The sequence below is a fragment of the Thunnus thynnus genome, chromosome 12 (genome assembly GCF_963924715.1).
Source record: "Thunnus thynnus chromosome 12, fThuThy2.1, whole genome shotgun sequence".
Lineage (NCBI taxonomy): Eukaryota > Metazoa > Chordata > Actinopteri > Scombriformes > Scombridae > Thunnus > Thunnus thynnus.
Genome location: NC_089528.1, coordinates 4887333 through 4907789, shown reverse-complemented (window position 1 = coordinate 4907789; position 20457 = coordinate 4887333). Strand labels below are relative to the sequence as shown.

The 20457-nt window shown below is 37.2% G+C and overlaps 1 protein-coding gene across 2 annotated transcripts; it reads right to left on the bottom strand.

The window, feature by feature from the left end:
* Positions 1–10560: 10560 nt before the first annotated feature.
* On the bottom strand, positions 10561–20074 carry LOC137193659 (LIM/homeobox protein Lhx8-like). 2 transcript variants are annotated; one of them, XM_067604956.1, is made up of 8 exons: positions 19894–20074; positions 17786–17938; positions 16981–17102; positions 13614–13834; positions 12892–12995; positions 12438–12533; positions 11894–12074; positions 10561–11546 (listed from the first exon to the last, which is right to left on the bottom strand). In XM_067604956.1, exons 1-8 carry the CDS (start codon positions 19918–19920, stop codon positions 11470–11472), a joined length of 981 nt encoding a protein of 326 aa, XP_067461057.1. In that variant the 5' UTR covers positions 19921–20074; the 3' UTR covers positions 10561–11469. The 2 variants fall into 2 exon arrangements, with proteins under 2 accessions (XP_067461057.1, XP_067461056.1); XM_067604955.1 differs by lacking the exon at positions 19894–20074 and adding an exon at positions 18280–18673.
* Between the last annotated feature and the right edge of the window lie 383 nt (positions 20075–20457).

Sequence of the window (20457 nt, the reverse complement as noted above, 5' to 3'; positions counted from 1 at the left end):
GTCTGTCGGCCAGCTGAGTGAAGTGAAACCTGCGCAAAAAACACCGTAACCATCACAGTAAAACAGTCCGTACAGAACTGCTGTGTTCAGCTGCACAGATAGGAAATCACTCGGCTGACAGGATGTACCACTCTGTCAGGAAAAATATTTTACTCTTCCCTTTTTGGTGTATAACAACAGTTGGTAACCAGCATAGTTGGTGCATTACTGCCACCCTCCGCTTCGGACAGTGAACCAATGATTAAAACCTACACATTATTCCTGTCTGTTTAATAAACTACAAAACAAACCTGCTGCTCCACCCTCTTGGCAGGTCCATCACAGTTTTAGTGCTGAAAAACAATGCCGAAAAACAATGCCGAAAAACAATAGGGTCTTCGCCCTTTGGGCTCAGGCCCTAATTACATTTTTTGAATGCCATGATGTCACTGTCCTAAACAGGGTTATTTCCTTAATAAATAAAATAAAATAAACCATCTTTACAATTGCAATTCATACATTTTTTTTAATTTGGAGAAAACTGATATTTGAATCTGTGATATTTGATAGGTGAATTTGAAATATGAAAATGAGACATTTGTTCAACGTTTAAAATGAGTGCATTCTCAATCTATTTGAAATAAATCATTTCCCCCCTTGTTTAAAGAAGTATAAATTAACCAGTACCATTTTACAATAAGACTACCCTTATAAAAGGATTTATAAATGGTTCATAATTAGGTTATTAATAGGGTTGTAATCACTTTATAAATTATTAATAAACACATCAAATAAAATCAAATGATGCTATACTAGGTATTAATTACATTGTATAATATCCTTTATGGATAATTATACAGAAATGGTCCATATTGATGTCTCCAGCAGTTTTTGTTTTTTAAAGCTATGTTTGATTGTCTAGTACAAGAGAGCCCAGTCTATAATATATACAAGATTTTAACAAGACTAGATCAAAACCAAGTATATGGCTGGACTAACTGTGTATGGTCAATGTGTTAAATTGTGGGCAATTTGTTACGGGGATAGTCAGTGGTAGTGTTTATAATGTGAATTCCTGGATATTAAATGTTCATCTGCAATTTTCTGTAGTGGTGCTTGGGAGGGGTTTTACTTTATATTTTTATTTATATTTTTTAAATATAAATAAATTCCATTTAGCTCATTTTTGTGTATAAGCGCCTACATTCATTAAATAGCAAAATCTCTAATTTGGAAAGAATTAAGCATTTTACCAGTACTTTACACTACACTTATAAAGTGAAAGTGTCTGCTCTGTGACTGTCTGCAGCAGCAGCAGAGTCACAGCACAGAGTAGTGGAGTGAGACGTCTGTCTTCCTTCCTGCTCTCTACCATTGAATGTACATTGGTCTATGTTATTGTTTTCCCATTATGCTAAAGATAAAGTGTAAACTGCTCTAGCTTGGAGATTCTGTTATTGTTAGTTAACTTAGTGTAGCTGTGACACACACAGGCACTAGTTAGTGGCAAAGATTGCAAGAAAAACTAAAACAATCTGCACAAAATCTACAATGGCAAAATGAGTTTGATATTACAGCTGTTTAAAATTGTTGCCCAAGTTTAATCAAGAAGATGTTGGATCTTTTTTTGAGGCATTTGAAGCCCCATTTTCTAGAGGTAAGGTACTTTGCCATAATTGTAAAAAGTCAGGTCATATTAAATCCAGCTGTATTGCTCTGAAAAGAAAGGAAGGAAAATGGGTCGCTCAGTTTGCAACTCAGGCCAGAGTAATCTCAGAAGACCCACTGGTCACAACTCCCAGGGGGTTGTCGGGGTAGCCTGCACTGTTCATTACATTGATTTCACACACTTGTAAGTAAATATGGCATATGTGGAAGATTTTTTTGCTTCTCCGTCAGGGGTGTTTTTAGATCAATGTACAAAAGAGCAACTGTTGAAAATAGCAGAGTACTACGACACTGATATTGGTGACAAATGTCTAAAAGAAAGAGTGAAGGCCATTTTGCAATCAAATTTATTTGAAAAAAAGATATTGATTAATGATCCATCAGCTGTTCCTCCGAGCTCCATGTTGTCTCTGCTCTTAGTAGCAACAGGTTTGACATTTGACCAGCAAAAAGAGTTGCTCATGTTACAGCTTGACCATGATAAATTTAAATTAAAAGCAAAATTGGAGAAGGAATTGGCTGTGGAGAGGATGCGTCAGCAGACAGAACAGGCCAAATTGGAAATGGAGCAGTCCAGACTGGCACTAATTAAGGAAGGCAAGCTTTCAGCTATGGGTGAGTTAAACAGGAAGTCTCCCCTATCTCAGCAGTCTGTGGATAGTTTTGATGTCTTGGGAAATTTACGTCTTCTGCCAAAGTTTTCTGAAAGAGATCCAGAGTCATTTTTTTTTCGGATCCAGTGCTTCAGTGTCTGCTGACGGGTAGAGCATAGGAAGCCTGTTCAGCGTTAACTGATGCAGATAGTCAGAAATATTCTTTGGTGAAGTCAGCTGTCCTTAGGGTTCATGAGTTGGTTCTGGAAGCCTATGGGCAACGATTTAGGACCTGGAAAAAGGAGAGAAGCAGAGTCATCTGGAGTTTGCACGTGATCTGACCACTTATTTTACACATTGGTGAGCTGCCTCAGACATTGATGATTTTGAGGGTCTGTGTGAACTTGTTGTGTTAGAGCAATTTAAAAATTCACTTTCTGTGTGTGTGGTGACCTACATTGGTGAGCAGAAATCAAAAAATGTGGCTGAAGCAGCGGCTCTTGCTGATGATTATGTGTTAACTCACAGAGGCAGTTTTGGGGAGCCCCAGCTTAGTAAGAGTAACAGCGACAATGGAGTAATTTGGCCGGCATGCTAAAACCTTTCAAGTTGAGAGTAAAGATAGCAGTCATCTGCCTGAGTCAGAGAAGGTTTGTAACTACTGTCACAAACGGGGACACTGCAAAGCAGACTGTCATTGGCTAAAATCTAAGTCTTAAAGTACCTTCAGTGCCCAGGAAAAGGGGTTGCTTTAGCCGCACCGTTCCTCAGGTTGTCACCTCTGATAGTCATGTTTTGGACTTGCATGATAAAGACTCTTGTCCCCCGGAGTTGGATTCGTACTGGCCGTTTATCACAAAACGTTTTGTGTCTATGGTGGGAGGTGGGATGAATGTGCCGGTGACTATTTTGAGGGACACGAGGGCTTTTGATTCTTTCATTCGGGTTGGAGTTTTGCCCTTGTCTAACGAAACGGAAACAGGCAGCTCCAGTCCTGTTTGTGGGATGGATTTAAATGTTCTGTGGGTCCCATTGCACAAAGTGATGCTTCATTGTGATTATTTTCGGAGTGAAGCTGAGCTGGCGGTGCGCCGCCATTGCCAATCACCGGAGTTTCAGTTGTCCTGGGTACAGATTTGATCGGTGCTCGGGTGTGGACAGGTGTACCCCTGGCGGTGGCGGTGGTGCTGGTGCCACTGGCGAGATTGGAGCCAGACGAAAATGAACGTGATCCTCGCTCATGACTCCTCAGAGATCCCTAATTGAGCCTCGCTCCTTAGAGCGGGAGCAAGAGCCTTGACACAACTTTCATGATGGCAGACCAGAACGACTTCCGGTTCAAGTGAGGAGGAAAGAAAGAGACTTGAGATGTACCCAATGTGTTTGTAAGAGAGAGAGTGTGAGTGGGGGAAGGATAGGCTGAGATTTTACCCATTTGAAATAGTAAAAAAAAAAAAATCAATGTATGGGAAAAACTGCAGAGATGATTAAGGAAGAATACTCGCCCTTCGCAATTATACTTTATTAGCTAAGTGAATTTATTATATATTTCTGTTAGTAGCTTTTCTTGTCTTTGAGATTTATTTACCAGTCTACTGCAGTAATATGGCAAGAGTAATTCAAAATAGCAAAATTCAGAATTTTTAATTTAGCTATGTACTGAATCAAGAATTGATTCTGAATTGACTGACTTAATTCATAAGATTCCCAGTGATTCCCACGTGTACCAACCCAGTCTCAAGGCAATTCATGAAACAGTCATGAAATTTAATCTATTGATTCGTGTCCAGGGACACAAATTTCCCATTTTTTTTGTGCTACTCAGCACGACTTTCAAACGAATGTATTTCAAAAGGAAGTACCTTTTGTGTCTGCAGTATGTTTTTTCTGGACTCGGGAGCACAGAAGATGTATTGTTTTTTCTCAGTTGTAGGCCTAATTCATTTTTAAACTACAACCACTATGTTACACAACATTTAATCACAAGATTTCATCCTTGTTTTTATTTTTTTATCAGTCCCGTGCCAGGAAGTAACATTATTTTCCTCACTGTCGATTTGAATGATATCCTCATCAGTTCTCCATACAAAAACATGAAAATGTCCTCAATAATTTGGGGTTAGTGTTATGGCCATCAGTTTTAATTATTTCATTTTCGATTATGAGAAATCAAGTGTTTTTGTCAGTTCTGGACGATAGCGGAAGTGACTAAATTAGTTTACCCATGATCCTCAGCGACCATTACTATGGTGAAGACGCAAGCTGAAGCCCGTTATATTTAGTATATTGTTATACTAAATATAACTTATATTTAGTTTAACATTATATAGTATCGCACATACAGTCAATGGCATTGCATATTGGTGTTTACAATCAGGAAGAAAATAATGTGTGTATGTATAATATAATCGATCAGCCATAAACTGTGCATTTACAGAATATGAAGCTTTGTGATTGGCTGTTGTGTAACATTAATTACTAAACTATGTGACTATTTATGAGGTGAGATAGGTAACATTAGAGTTATGGTGAAATGAAATGATGACTATTACATTATCTATAGCTGGATGTTGCCCCACTTCAAAACTCATTCCAGTGCTGCTGATAAAACACCTTTTCCTAATAGCATTTCGATTCGGGTTGCGGTGGACGGCAGCAATTTGAAATAGAATGAAGCCCAAATGAAATATTACATGGCTGTTTAAGAATTTCCAACAGTTCCATGGGCATCAAACTTTCCCAGTTGATCAATTCATTAGAGCAAACAAATAACAACTGCGTTGAAATTAAAAATCTAAGGGAATATGTAGGCTACATTATAAAGCTTTAGTCAACTACAAGTCCCAAACTGGATTGCCTCAAGAAATCAGTCATTCATAAAGTTTCAAATTCTGTTTACTGCACAGTTTATGGCTGATAGAGTTTATTATACAGACACACATCATTTTCTTTACTTTTCAATATACAGTACAGTATTTTGTTCCTGATTGTAACCACCAGTATGCAGTACTATATAATGTTATACTGAATATATACTATGTCACGGCTTTAGCTGGTGTTCACCATAGTAACGGTCACTGAGGATCATGGGTAGGCTAATGTAGCTGCTTTCACTATCGTCCAAAACTGACAAAAAAAACCTTGATTTCTCAGAATTGAAGGTGAAACAATTAAAACAGATGACCATAACCTTTCATATTGTTGAGTGATATTCCCACAGTTATCAAGGACACCTTCGTGTTTTGTGTTGAGAAATGTTAAAGATATTAAATTCGATAGTGAGGAAAGTACTCATATGCAGCGCATCCTCTCCAGTCCGCCCACCGTAAAATTAATAAAGAAGTAAAAACAACAATAAAATCTTAATTAAATGTTGAGTGATGTAGCGGTTATAGTTGAAAATGAATAACAAATGAGCACAAAACCTACTTCCAACACATATCAATAGATTAAATTCCGTGGCTATTTCACAAATTGCCGTGTGGCTGGATTGGTCAGCAGCAGTTGTCATTTCAGATAAGAAAATGAGAAGCTGCTTTTGTCTACATCTGTCCGAAATAAAGGATCTACTGTTTCAAAAATTACAACAAATCTTGAGTGGTTTATCTGCAACTGTTATCTGAACAGCAAGCTTGACAGGCCAAAGTAACAAAAAGGACTTGGCTTAGGAAACAGCCAATTAGATGTTGTAAATGTTGTGATGTTGTTTAATGGGACAGATTGATGACTCATTTGCTGGGTTTGAGGTCCCTGTGGAGGATGGCATAGCTGTGGATATACTCCAAAGCCATGGTGGTCTCTGTGACATACATCCTCATACATACATCCACCTAAAAGGACAAGAGGAGATATAAAAACAGACACTGTCAGGTCAGATGTGATGTTTAGTTCTTCTCAGTGTATGTTGGGTGGGTACAATGGATGTGAAGTCCAAAGATAATAGAGGAAAGTCATTTTAAAGCTCATTTGTCTGCTCTATCTGTCTAAACAAACATAACATTTGTATATGTGTGTGCATGCACAATCCAAAGCAACCTCCCTTACCTGCTACGTACTCTATGATAATGCAGAGGTCCATCTGTGTCTTAAAAGAGCAAAACATTGAGACGATGTAGGGGCTCTCAGCGAAGGTGAGGACATCTCGCTCCACCAACACCTGCTGGTTCTGAATCTTATTTGTCAAGTTCTGCCGTTTTATGACTCTCATGGCAAAAGCTTGACTGCTTAGCTTGTGATGCACAAGGTTTACAGACCTGCACAAGAGGAAAAAGGAAACATGAGCAGGTTCTACTACTGAACATCAGCTCTGATTTGACAAGAAACTCTCCAGGAACATTCTTAACGTAAGCACAAAAGGATTCTACAGTATGCCATCCTGGTTCCAGTTTCTTTTCTGCTTTGACTGGACTCTCTGTAGTGTCCAAAGAGTCAGAACATAAAGAAGTCTAACTCACCCAAAGCAGCCACCACTGACCCACTTCACTGTTTCAAAGTTGCTCTCTAGTGGATCCCTGAGTGGAGGACTGCAAGCTGAGGGGGTCTAAATCAAACACACAAAAGAGACAAAAGCTCTGTAATAAATGAATAAACTAAATACAAAAAGTAGGCATTATAAACAAAGGGATGTGTGTGTTTCTTAGAATTGGTTTAGAAAAAATAAAACATGGCTGACATTTAAACACCTACCTCATGGAGAAGTTTCTCCTTTTTATTTTGTAGCTCCATAAAGTAGTGGGAGCTAAACTGAACCTCAGGGCACAAATGGCCTAGAGCAGGCTGCTTCTAGTGACTTGAGCCAACCATTTTTTCCCCTCTGTGTCAGAGAGGAAACTGTATATTCATACTTCTTTCAAAGCGATTGGAACACAGCAAACCCTGGTGGAGACTATACGCAAGGACAACACGGAGGAAAGGGCACAAACTGTTTTACATGCTATTCATGTTTATACGAGATTTGTTTAATGAATTCATTGTGGCAAATAAGTGCATAGTAAAAAGACAAAAGACTATATAAATAAAATATATGGTCATGTGTATAAACATATGTGTTTTAATGTGTCTTGTCTGGATGTGATGTGTACCCTCATGATGCACCCTTTTTAATAGCAGATTTCTGAACATACAAGCCAAAGAATATATTATGTATCAATGTATATATTAATACGTGCAGAGGCGCATAAGAATTGTATATAAAAAGATTCATTTAATTCCACTTATTTGCAATGGATTTCCCAAGATAACACCCTTAACATCATTGTGCCGCTGCTGCTAGTCCAGTGATTCATTGACAATCATTAATAGTCACCTATTGATCTTCTGTCCTATCTGAAAGCTAAAGATTACATAAATCATTAAGATTACATAGGCTCTTAGTTACCATGGGATTACTGAAACCACCATGAACTAAAGCAATGATAGAAATTAATTTTGAAACATCCCTTCCCCTCCCTCTAAATATATCAATAACCATCAGGATGTGATTGCTCTTGACTATCATACAAGTTTAAGAACATAATTTTTTTTTTAATTCAAAGCAAGAAACAAGAACAACACACTCTTAACCAACGTAACATTAGCCTAAAATATGTGAACAAGGCAGGTAACAGAAGTTCACACTAATCCTCAAATCTAAAGGAATTTTACTTTTTAAACAAACATATTGATGTAACTACATACACATGCTGGTGTGCTATATAAACATATTACATATATACATACACTATATAAATATTGTAAATCAATGCATTTATTGAGTACTAATTACCAAAAATCGCAGTTCTGTCTCTCTGTATATACATTTTCAAATTGCTCGCCGAAAACTTCCTGGAACTGTCTTCCTGGAAAACCTTCTGTTTTCCATGTTCAATGTGATGCACACAGTGGCACAAAACAGCAGAGGGAGTAATTTTCTCCTTTTGAACTGGCTGCATGAGTGATTATGAGATTGAAAACACCAGTGATACACAATAGTCTGCTTAAAGTATCACTACAAATCAATGATTTCTTACAACTTCTAAAGGATACCAATAATTTTGTCCAGGCTATTTTAGAATGTCTTTGTAGAATAAGCATGAATTCAGTTATTTTCACAATTTTTTGTTTTGTTCCACTGCAAACCAAACAGACACGCATTGATAGTAAAATATCTTTTCATTTCAACACTGTTCAGGACGAATGGTGCATTATTTTAATAAAATGCAAGGGTACCAATAATTTCGGCCACGTCTAGATATAAGACATTAGATGCCATGTCTCATAATGACTTGCCCTTCTGGGATGGAACCATATTGAAGCCATCTTGCCTGGGTCCAGTTTTAAACTTGGTGTAATTGGAACCAATTGTGAAATTATGTTGTCTTTATATTCCTTTTATTTTTCTACTAATACACCAGTACTGTTTTTTATTCAAAGTAATGAGCATAAGACAACTGTATCTGTCTAGAATGAACCACAGAAGCAAAGATTCTGATCTCATAATCGTGCATTTATATTGCAGACAATGATTTTATTTTTTCAATTTTTCCTGAACTTAATATGTAAGAACTGTCTTTGGTGTTCTGAATGGCTAATATACTACATTAAGAAATATCTTTTATGTAGAAATCCTAAATAGATTCAGTATTATGGCCTATATTGGCAGGCAATTACAATTAGAAACACAAGAAACACACCCACTGTAATATATATTTATTAATTACATAAATTGCACATTGGGCAAGATATCCCTCTCTCTTTCTCTTGCTTGCTCTCTCACTCTCTTACACAAACACATACCGTATATATATGTAGTAAAAATGAAAGCAGGGCTAAGATTTGTTATTTGTTAATTTTACAGGAGGCTCTGGTCATAGTAAATATATTGATTTTAACCTCTAAGAGCATTTTAAATCAAACTTATCAATAAATGCATTAAACTATATGCAATATTAACCTTTTTTCCTGATGCCAAATATTTCTCAATGAAGACTCCGTATAACTGTAATAACCCTGTTGTTACACACAACAGTGAGGTCAAATTACATCAAAAGAACACAAGTTTCATATGAACAAATAATGGCAGTAATGAAATGAAGACCTGGATGGGAGGATGGTCTCCCTGGAAAATGACAAAGGGGGTGTTAAATAATCAACGGTGCTGGCTAGCTAACCAGCAAACAGGTGCCCCTGAATTTAAAGCCTTTTAGTCAACATTTCATTGTTCAATATTAGTGTAATTCAAAGACCACGTTCAACATTATGATAATAGCCAAAAGTTAAGTTAACTGGAAGAGGAAGCGTTACACAGAAGCAGTTTTCCCTCATTTTGGTCCGAGTAACTTCAGTTCATCACTTGTCGTAAAATGAAGCAGCTTGTGTTGTTAACTGAATCCTGATCTTAGAGCTGCAGTGTTAAATAAACATTGCTGTCTGACATTTTAATCAGTAACATTTAGCAAATGTGGAGCTTGACAGTGTAATGAAGGTCTGGTGAGGACTTTAGCCTTAAAATTGCAGTGCCAGAAGATTGATTATTATAATTTGTTTATATATTAAATATATAAAAATATTTAAAATGGTCCTTCCTGTTAAACTCTGTTAATGTGAGCACACAAACAGGCTGCATCCTTCACTGTCAGACTGGAAATAGAGTTATTAACCAAATATAACTTCCTGTTTATTATTTGTTTGAATGTACTTTACTGTAACTTATTGGTCATATGCTCCTACAATATAAAATGATGAGATCCTTTCTCATCTTGACTATTGTAGGTCAGTGCAGCTGAATTGGCCTTCTGACAAAAATTAAGAGGAAGAGCAAAAGAGACTTTATCACCAAATTTAGCAAAAAAAATGCTGCAGACTGGTCAGGAGGAAGAAATAGGGAAGGAGAGCAGAGTGAGAGGCAGGAGAGACAGGGGATGACAAACTCAGAGGAAATAGATCAGGGTATGAGGAGAAAAGTTATATGGAGAACTGAGAAAGACGAGAGAAAAGAATAATGAGTGAAGAACAGATACAGAAACTGAGGGGGAGAGATAAAGACTGAGAGACACATGTTGCAACAGTTTCAGCTGGACCTCATGATATGTTTTCTTTCTGTGTAAAATCACCAGAACAATAACAGTCAGTAATATAGTTATTGGCTATAGTGGAGCTAATTTAACAACTTTATGTTCTGTTGGGAAACTGAAAATTCATCTTAATCTGCAACGTAACTTCTGACTACAGCTTTCAGATAAAAGTAGTAGAGAAACTGTACTCAGGTAACATTCCACCGCTAACACCATCTTTGCAAAGATGATCCCAGGAATGCAAAGTGAATTTTAACAAGACACAGACAGGCGTTTTGTTGCAGCCATGAACTTTAATTCCCACCTATCAACATGTAATGTGAAAAGTCAATTCAAGGGGTGTAGCTCAAACATGGCTTCTAGTGGCATCCAACATTGACAAATCATACATCATATTGCCGTTTGTCTGTGCTTTACACATGGTCTACTGAAAAGCATCCTAAGAAATGCTGTTTTTCCTAAATAGACACACAGATGTGTCGAGAATGAGGCTTGGGCATTGCAAGAGGAGAATGCAGGAGGACAGTCCATACTTGCTGTCTGCTATACTTGCACTGTAAGACAGAAAGGAACAGGAGAATTTCTCTATTCATGTACCATTTCCAGTAGTTTAAATTTGTAGAATAACCCAATCTAAAATCTACCCAATCTAAATATTAAAAAAAAAAAAAAATCTAGTAGTCTTTATACACAAACACAAATCATCTCATTTTCTCTCTTGTAAATTCCAAAACATTTCTCCGATACATCCTGAAAAAAAAAACAAAAAAAAAAAAAACACATCTTAGTGAAAACCAAAGCTGTTTACATAATTTTCCAACAAAGTGCCTTATCTCATCATATTCTCCAAATAAATTAAAACACAAAGAAATTCATAACACATACATATTAACAAAAAGGTTCATCTTACAAACATCACTACTTTACTTGACATTTTCAGCTTCTCATCGATGAATCCATGTGTGATTAAATGATATTAATTCAGTGACTGAACAGGTTGATTCTTTGAAGTGTGTGTTCACACAATAGGTACAGTTAATTAAACTAATTCAGTGCTGTTATTTGCTGGACAGTTTATGAATTAAACTCATCCAACCCTCACAGGATTGTTTATTTAACAGTAATGATTGCTCTTCTCCTCGGCCAATCAGTTTCAGCTCTCCAGAGCAGGCTGTAAGTCAGGCATGGCTGGCTGGCTGTTGTGCCAGTGGATGAGACATGAGGGGCTGAAGCAAAAGTGGGTCTGGAGTTTGGACTGGAAAAGTAAAAACAAATGATACATACTGTATAAATGAACCATAAAGACAAACTATTAAAGTCACCACATTATTTCCTTGTGAATCTGAGTAACAATTACTGCATGTTTTTTAAGAAATCATCAGATTCAGACTCTAATATACAGCAGTAATGAGATTCTTTTACTATAGTGAGAATTTCTGACATTGCTGTAAATGGTATCCATGGAGACTATACAACATGTTTTCCTGTATTTGTTGCATAATGTTAGCACTGACCTGGCTGTGTGTGGGCATTTAGAGGTGAGATATATTTACTGTCTTGCTAAAATCTTGGTTAGCATAGTGATGAGTGTGTCTTTCTTACCATCCATATAAGTTAATGTAGTGAGAAGGGGTGCATCTGGTGAAATGTAGGTTGTGTATTGCAGATCCTCCATCAAAGGTGGTGTCAGCTGACCAGGAGCAAGTGATGTCATCATTGTTGAGGACACAGGATGTGGGCTGATGTGTTTCTTTTGACGAGCTCGGCAGTTCTGAAACCAAACCTGAAGTGGAGAGAACAGATTGATAATAATGTGACTATTAGTTGAGTTTCCGTGCATTATACTATAGGTACAACAGTGGGAGGGTCAGTCCTCTTAGAGTTAAACAGACCCATCTGGATCAGTTACATATGTGCATGCACATTTTTAGTGTATAAACATAAAATATAAGTGGGTAAAGCCCAACTACAGGACTCCACTTGGAGTCATTCAACTAGAATCATTGCACAAAGCCATCAGTCTTTATCCACTGTGAGCATATATCCTGACTCAATGTAGTCTGTATCTTTTCCACAATGTGATGAAATAAATAGTATTTAAACCACAGTGATTTTCCTGACAGCAAAAGTTGCAGTTTTGGCCTACCTGGATAACCCTGCGGCTGAGACCGGTCCTCTCTGCCAGTTTCTGGAGAGTCTGGGCATCAGGGTTGTTATCTTTAGCAAACTGAGTTTGCATTACCTAGAGACGGAGTTGACAGGAAAAACATGGTTTACATGGTTGGTTGATTTTTTTAACAAGACACCAGTGCACTGAAAGTGCAATATAATAACTGCCACTAGAGGGCAGAAAATCATCAAACAAGCTGACCACATATCATTGGCTTTTTATTTGTTCTGGCAAACATATTTACACGTCCTGGACACAGAGGAACATTAACACTCATCTGGAGTCTTGTTTCTGGACATAAAAATATCAGTCAAACATTCTTTGACTAACACCTTTGTGGAAGTCATCAATCATACTGACAAATGTCAGAAAGAAAAATTGACCCAATAACTGCAGCAGTAGTAATGACACACACACACACACACAGTACCTGTAACTGGTCAACAGTAAAGCTGGTCCTGGCCCTTTTAGCAGGTCTGGGCATGGTGCTGGAGCCATCTTTGTCTGCCTCATCTTCTTCTGTTTTTGGTTGCTCTTAAGGACAAGACAAAGGACACATTACAAAGATTATCATCATGCATCATCTGCCATTTTTTGCTACCATTGTATTTTTCTTTAATTGTTAAATCCATGTTGGGCTCGTAGTTTCAGTATGTGCATGAGGATACACATACTGTACACACGTTACACATTCCTGCCATTAGTTTCACATTATTCCACTGATCTACAGGTAGCTCTAATGCACCAAGAAGTGCAGCAATGTGCCAAAAAGGCAGAGTATAAGAAGGCTGCCAACTAGTAAACATGGATGTAAACAATGTCGGTTTCAAATGTTTAAGATAAATCTGCTCTGCAAATGTTGTATGATGTAGAAAATGCATTCAACACGTTTGTTAGGGCTCAAGGATACACAGTGTTTTGTTGAGCGAAACTGATTTAAAATGATTTGTAACAGTTGCATGTAATCTAATCTGTTTTTAATATAGTTTGATATGAGACTGTTACAAATACTGAAGAAGTGTTTATAAATTAGATTAATGTTTTTGTTCAACACACTCCTAATGAGTTTTTTTCTTTCAAGGTTTTGGTTATCCAGCCAAACCCTTGTTATCCATCTATTATTTATGTTATTTATCCTATCCATTTACTCACCATTTTCCTTAGCATGCTTGATATTTTCCATCATAATGTCATAGTGTGGTCGGCAGAAGACTCTGTTCTCTAGTAGTCCACACTCCTCCCCAGTGGACAGCTGCCGCTTACAAGATGTGCAGGAGAAACAAGCCAGGTGGAAGGTGCTGCCTCGTGCCCGACGCACCCAGTCACTAGAATGGATGTTACGGCCACAGCGAGCACAGCGGGTCCCATACCTCCTGAAGAAGAGTGCAAAAAACGTGTGAGAAGGAATCATTACTTTTATTTAGCTGAAGTGTATGGGGGTTAGGGGATCAATGATAGTTCAGTAATATTTAGTCAGTCTGTGGAGATGCTGACCACCATGGACAAAACAGGTTTTATACGTCTTGCAAAAGAACGAGAATATACCACACACACACACACACACACACACATCTTTTCAGTCTCCCAGTACTTATATATATATATATATATTGTGATAATGTTAAAATTTACCCTACAGTTGCCTCCTTTTTACCCTCAAATTAACATGTCGACCTTTTATCACTAGTTACTGCATGTATCTGGTCTGTTCTGGAGTCTAATCCATTAAAAGTATAACCACTTCTGGGAAAGATTTTGGGTCTGTTCAATTGGTCCCTCATTACCAACATGTACCAGTATGTGTGTGAGATTATCAACAGCCAACACTCAGCCTGTACCAGGCTGGCTTGAGGAGTGGATGCACTTAGCTGGCTGTTGGTGTAAACTACCCATCATGTCATTAGGATTTAATGTCACCTGTCAATGCCAGCTGACTGTGAGATCTGATTGCTGGACCCATAACTTCAATTAATATCCAAACAATAACAAAATTTTCCTTTGATGAACCCAAACCCATGGCACTCAGGGGCGGACTTTACCATTAGGCAAGGTAGACCACTGCTATAGATTTATTATAATGTTTAGATATGAAACATACAAAATTGTGTTACTATTCAAACTCTCTATACCCTGAAATTACTTACAAAAGACCCCAAAGAACTTTGAGAGAAAAAAAAAAAAAAAAATCACTGTCAACATGCAACCCCCCCATGCACTACAGATCAACTGACTACTGGACAAGCTGCTGCACACCTCTCAACTCACATGTTGCTAAGGACGCAGAAACTCTTCAAGGTAATGTGCAATTCAACACATCAAGCAGTGACACAGCATTATCACAAAACACATTCCAAAAGAAAAACAAAACAAAACAGGAAAAGTAAAGTAAATCATTGTAAAACTCAAAAGGTAATCTGCTTTTCTGTTGCTCCTCCTGAAACTACTAGCAGGACCACAGTTACTAACATGTTCCTGTCACATTGACTCATCTGTTAGATGAGAGCATCTACCCTCTTCTCCTACAAACCCTCATGAAAACAGAAAAGAGAACGATGATGACATAAGAAAAAAAAAACTGCATTCAAGGAAGAGGGAGAGTCAACTAGTAGTCTACAAGAAAAGAAAACTGCTTTCAGGACAGAAGAAAACAACATGTAGCAACATGCTGCTGCTAGTGATGGAGGAAGTATTCAGATCTTTAAAGTCACAATAGTGTTAAATAAAAATACTCCATTACAAGTCAAAGTCCTGCATTTAAAGTTTTACTTGAATTATATTATTTTACATGTTACTTGTATTATTATCATGACTACAACAGACACACTACCTTATCAGCGACATTTGAATGTCAATTTAAACTACCTTATATGCTGCTGGGTAGTTAAATCTATAACATAACATTGTGGTAATAATACTTCTGCATTTTTACTTAAAGTACATGTTTGAATGCAGGACTTTTATTTTTAACAGAGTATGTTTAGTGTGGTATTTTGAGTTGGCTACTTCTTCTACCACCACCAATACCAACATTCTCAATGAGACAAAGGCTAAAAATAAGGCATGAAATAGGCCCCATGACTGAGTTTGCCTAGGGCCCCCAAATCACTAAATCTGCCTCTGATGGCACTATTCCGTGTACTCCCAGTGTTCCCCATGAATGGATCAAAATGAAAATGCATGAATACAATCCATCCAAAACAAATGTTTCCACTTTTTAGCAGTAATATTCATTATAATCCAAGACTAAAATTGCAGAATAACCTATCTCTACATATATCTATAGCTCTAATTTATAAAAAACACAAACACAGCCACTCTTCCATTACACAGACTGTAAAGCTGTCGCATTGACACATGCTTATTTATTGACTGTTTATTTAATGTTGTTTTGATATTGAACCTGTGGGGTCAATATGTCATAAATTATAAAACACTCTACATGCTGTTAAGTATCTCCTCAGAGTCTGATCGACTTCATATTCAATTCAGAGGCATCGTAATCCAAAATTCTGTCAGTCAAAATGATAAACTAGCCTGTTTTTCAAAATTGATATTAAACTGAAATAAAATCAAGGAATCCAAGTGAGTACAATAGGCTGAAATAAAATTAATATTGGTTGTTCATTTGTCTTAAATGAAAGACATTTTCAAAGCAGTTAGATATGTGAAGAGAGAGAGAGACAACACTGCTGACAATGTTTCCTTAATTAGGAGAGTCTGTCAGATTATGTAAAATACTTTTGTTGAAATATTTGAAGTTTACAATGACCTCTCCTAATTTCACCGACTGGAAACCCAAATCACTTTCTGTTTTCCTCCTTGACATGTAGCTATCCCAACCCTGTTATAATTATGTGATCTCTGTTTTCAGAATGACTAGCCTCGACCTTGTTGTAATATTAACATTATTACTTGTGTATGTGTGTGTCAGTGTGTGTATACTTTTACATGTTGTTTTTATTGATTTGTAAAGTGTACAGAGACTCTCTGGGTGACGTGCACTTTAAATAAACTGGAGTTGAAGTTAAAATTCTAAATGTCCATTGAGGTTTAGTGTTACAGTTTCCTCTTTTTCCAGAATAGAGAAATAAACAAAATTAGTGACATTGTCTTCACCTGAGTCAGCTTCATTCACTTAAAAAGGGGCATATTGGTCTTTTACTCCTAAAGAAATACATATAAAAATAATCCATTCATTCTGGTAATGCTAAGTTGTCAGACCTTCTCATGGCAGAAAACATGTAAACCTACAAAATATTATTTTCCTGCCTTCCAAGGTGTTGTGTTGATTTTCAACATCAAGTGGCAAAATTCTGCTACCTACCTTTTTACCCCTAGTGTTTTTCAAAGTACACCCATGTGACAAGTTGTCAGCATTATTCTCCCCTCAATCGCACAGTGAAGAGTTATGTAAAACTGATGAGGCTATACACATAAAAATTAGTCTGGACCACTGATGGAACATGGAAAAACATCAAACTTGTTCTTATCTTATCATAAGTTGTCAGGGATGTCATACCTGAAGTAGTCGAGTTTGCAGAAAACCTGTTTATCTTTGATATAGCAGCTCACGTGCCGCCCCAATGATGTATTACACACACTGCATGAGAGGCAGCGCACATGCCAGCACAAGTTGTTCACCTGAAACAGAAAAAAAGGTTTTATTTTACACAACATTTAAAATAGAATACTGGCAGTTATCCTTATACTGAATGCATTTAAGAGACTGCTAAAATTAGTAAGCCTCTGATTTTGAGATTTGGCTAATTTACTGGTCCACTTTTTAGTGAAGAAAGTTAATAATAGACTCAAATTCAAAATATACTACTGTAATTCACTAATGATGTAGCATGGTGCCAGAAATAAAGAAAAACATCTACTATGGCACTGTAAGCAGCATTAAACTGTAAATGGAGGCCAAACTGTTGATATACAGCGTGTCAAAAATTGTAAAAATTACCAATTTGAAACACAAATTCAAATTTAAAATGTGAAACATGATGCAAAAGGGGATCTCATAATCTTAATGTACGTATTCATTTTTAAAATGTTTAAAATTTAAATTTTACATTTTAAGAGGGGAGGGAAAAACTAAAAAGAGGTAGAATAATTCTAGTACCAAATAAATGTCTTAAATACATAAAATCAGGTTAATTGACTCTTGATCCTCGACGGTAAAATTAGCCTCAGCCATTAGAAACTGGAAACACTGAGGCTAAATGGCTCTATAATAGCTTTCTTATGAATATGCCTATAATTGCCGTGTTGCCCATGAGCCTTATGCCAGCCATGGTTATAGGCTACGGGTTTTGATGTCAGTCTACCTTGAGCAGGTATCTGTCCACTATCTCCAGGCCGCAGGACGCGCACAGGGGTTTACCCTGCAGGGAGGCCACAGCGGGGACGGAGGAGGACGAGGAGAGGGAGGAGGGGGAATACGAGTCCTCCTCGAAAACATCATCAGGCCCGGAGGAACCCTGTCAGAAGCCACAGTCTGACAATGTAACAACAGCTTATAAAGAACCTTTTCTGACTTTGAAAATTACCATTTCATAAAATACCTCAATTACAAAATTTAGAGCGTCGTTTTGAGGTTGATTAGCCCCTCAACAAAAGCAAAGCAAGTGTCCAAAACAACTTTAAAACTAGCTTGTTTGGTTAGCATATTGTGATATATTCTATATAAGAATTAAAAACTTAATGCGTCGTCAGGCGAGCTTCCTTCCATTTAACTTTTCACCCTCTGCCTGTTGGCCCACACCTTTAAGATGTGTGAACTCAGACAAAAAGTCGTTAATTTGATATTGAAAACACCTACTGTGTCGACAAAAATATTTCCTTGTTGTAGCTGAGTGAAAACAACCTCCGTCGTTCCTCTTTCTCTCTCCGACATCGTCTCAGCGACAAGCCCGAAGTGACGCACAGGCCGGAGTGACCACAAGTAAGCTAATGTCCCCTTGAACCCCTTCACATTTCCATGACAACCACAGAGATGACCTCATTAATAAAGGTCACCCCTCCAAAACGAAATATTTGACCAAACTTCTGGTATCCCTATCTGCGCCTTTATTGTATTTATGTACGGTCATGTTTGCCGTGGACTGCAGTGGTGCATATATTCACTTCCCTGGGGACGTCTTTTACCACTTTACAACTTTGTTTGCCACGAAACAACAGATTTCTCCGTGTGTTCAATTAGCTACTTGGGACACCATTAGACCGGCCCTCAGCACGCGCTCACAGCTGAATGAGATTCTGTTTAATTGTGCTCAGCTGAGCACGTGCATATGATAACGAGCCATCAGCCAGGCGCAGGTGAGTTTTACCTGCGGGCTCTTTCAGCGTGATTCCCCCACATTCCTTCTATATTAAACTCCATTGTGCACAACTCTGTCATGAATTTGGCTGGTTTGGCTGCCTTTCTGAACTGTAGCAATATGTTGCCGAGACATATTTTAATAATCTAAAAATCTTTTTGTGTAGACAGAAAATAGCCCTACTACAATCGAAATAAAATACAAAAATAAATAAATAAAAACACAATTGGCCCACATGCTGATGCAAGTAACGCTACATTTTGTGCGAAAGACACTTTGGGAATAATGTTTTTTTTTCTTTAATGAAAAATTCTTGGAGATCGGTTACTTTTGTTGGATATTAGGTGGGTAATGAATATTTGTGCAACGCATTAATGCGAAAACAACAAGGCCACAAAGTGGATTATTGCATTTTTTAAAATTTATCTCTTTCATACAGAATTTGATATAATGCTAAAACAAAAAACAAAACAAACAAACAAACAAAAAACAAAACCGGAAGCACTGGACCTGTATACCTCCCTCATATGTCATTAATATGACCAAATGTCAGATTACTTAGGCTACTAGATACAACATATAGCCTTTTAATGCAACCTCAACCTCATGTTTAAGTCACTTTTATGGTTTAGGCCTGTAGCTTCACTATTCTAAGTTGTACTGTAGCTTGTAAGTCAATTATTTTCTGTTAAACAATACGTGGGGACAGCAAAGCATGGAAAAAAAACACACCCTTCAAATTTCCATCCCTTTTTATTAGCAGAAAATAATTTATGGCAACTTTATATTCTACTATTATCAAACCTTCATTTTGCCTTCATTTTTTTTTATCGAAAAATGAATAATAATAATAATAATAATAATAATAATAATAATAATAATAATAATAATAATAATAATAATATGTTTTAAATGATATACGGTGGGATATAATATAATATAATAAAATATAATGGGTAATAGAAAAGTTTGGGTCCCACCTAATTAACGAACGTCGCCGAAGCATTTCTTCCTTGTTATTTCAGCTGGGAAATGAAACCTCCAGCCTGTAGTAAAATCTATTTGAACTTGTAGAAAAGATATTAGAACTATTAATGTGAATATATCCAACTCACCACGCTGTTGGAGACAGAGTTAAACATTTTCACGGAGCATCTGCCGGCTCCTGCGTTGCATCCCCGTTCAGCCAGATGTTGTTACTCCACAGCAGCAGACTGTTGCACCTTGTTATTAGTCCACTGTACTCCAGATTGTCACTTCAGCGTTGCTTCTTTCTCTTATGAAGACTTAGTTCTTTCGCCGCTGGTACGAGTCTCAGCTTTTTTCTAGTCATTTTAAAAAGCTCAGCGCGCCTCCCACTCTGACTGTCTGGACCCGCCCGCTGCTGCATCAATCAAAACTTTTTATTTTTAGCATGACAGTTACCTCTGTTTTTATTTGTTGTTCTCACGATGACATAATGAGATCAATTTACGTATTTAATTTATGATCAATAAATTGTGATGCGGTGCAAGAGCAGTGTGCTGGGTCATTTCTAGAGTTCTCATAATGAGCAAAGTGATGCTGCTGTGTTGGGTTTAATATTTAAAACAGCCGCAAAAAAAAAAAAAAAAAGAAAACCAGCAGAAAAAAATGTATCACAGCCTTGAAAACCTTGTCAAATTGGGCTCATAATATAG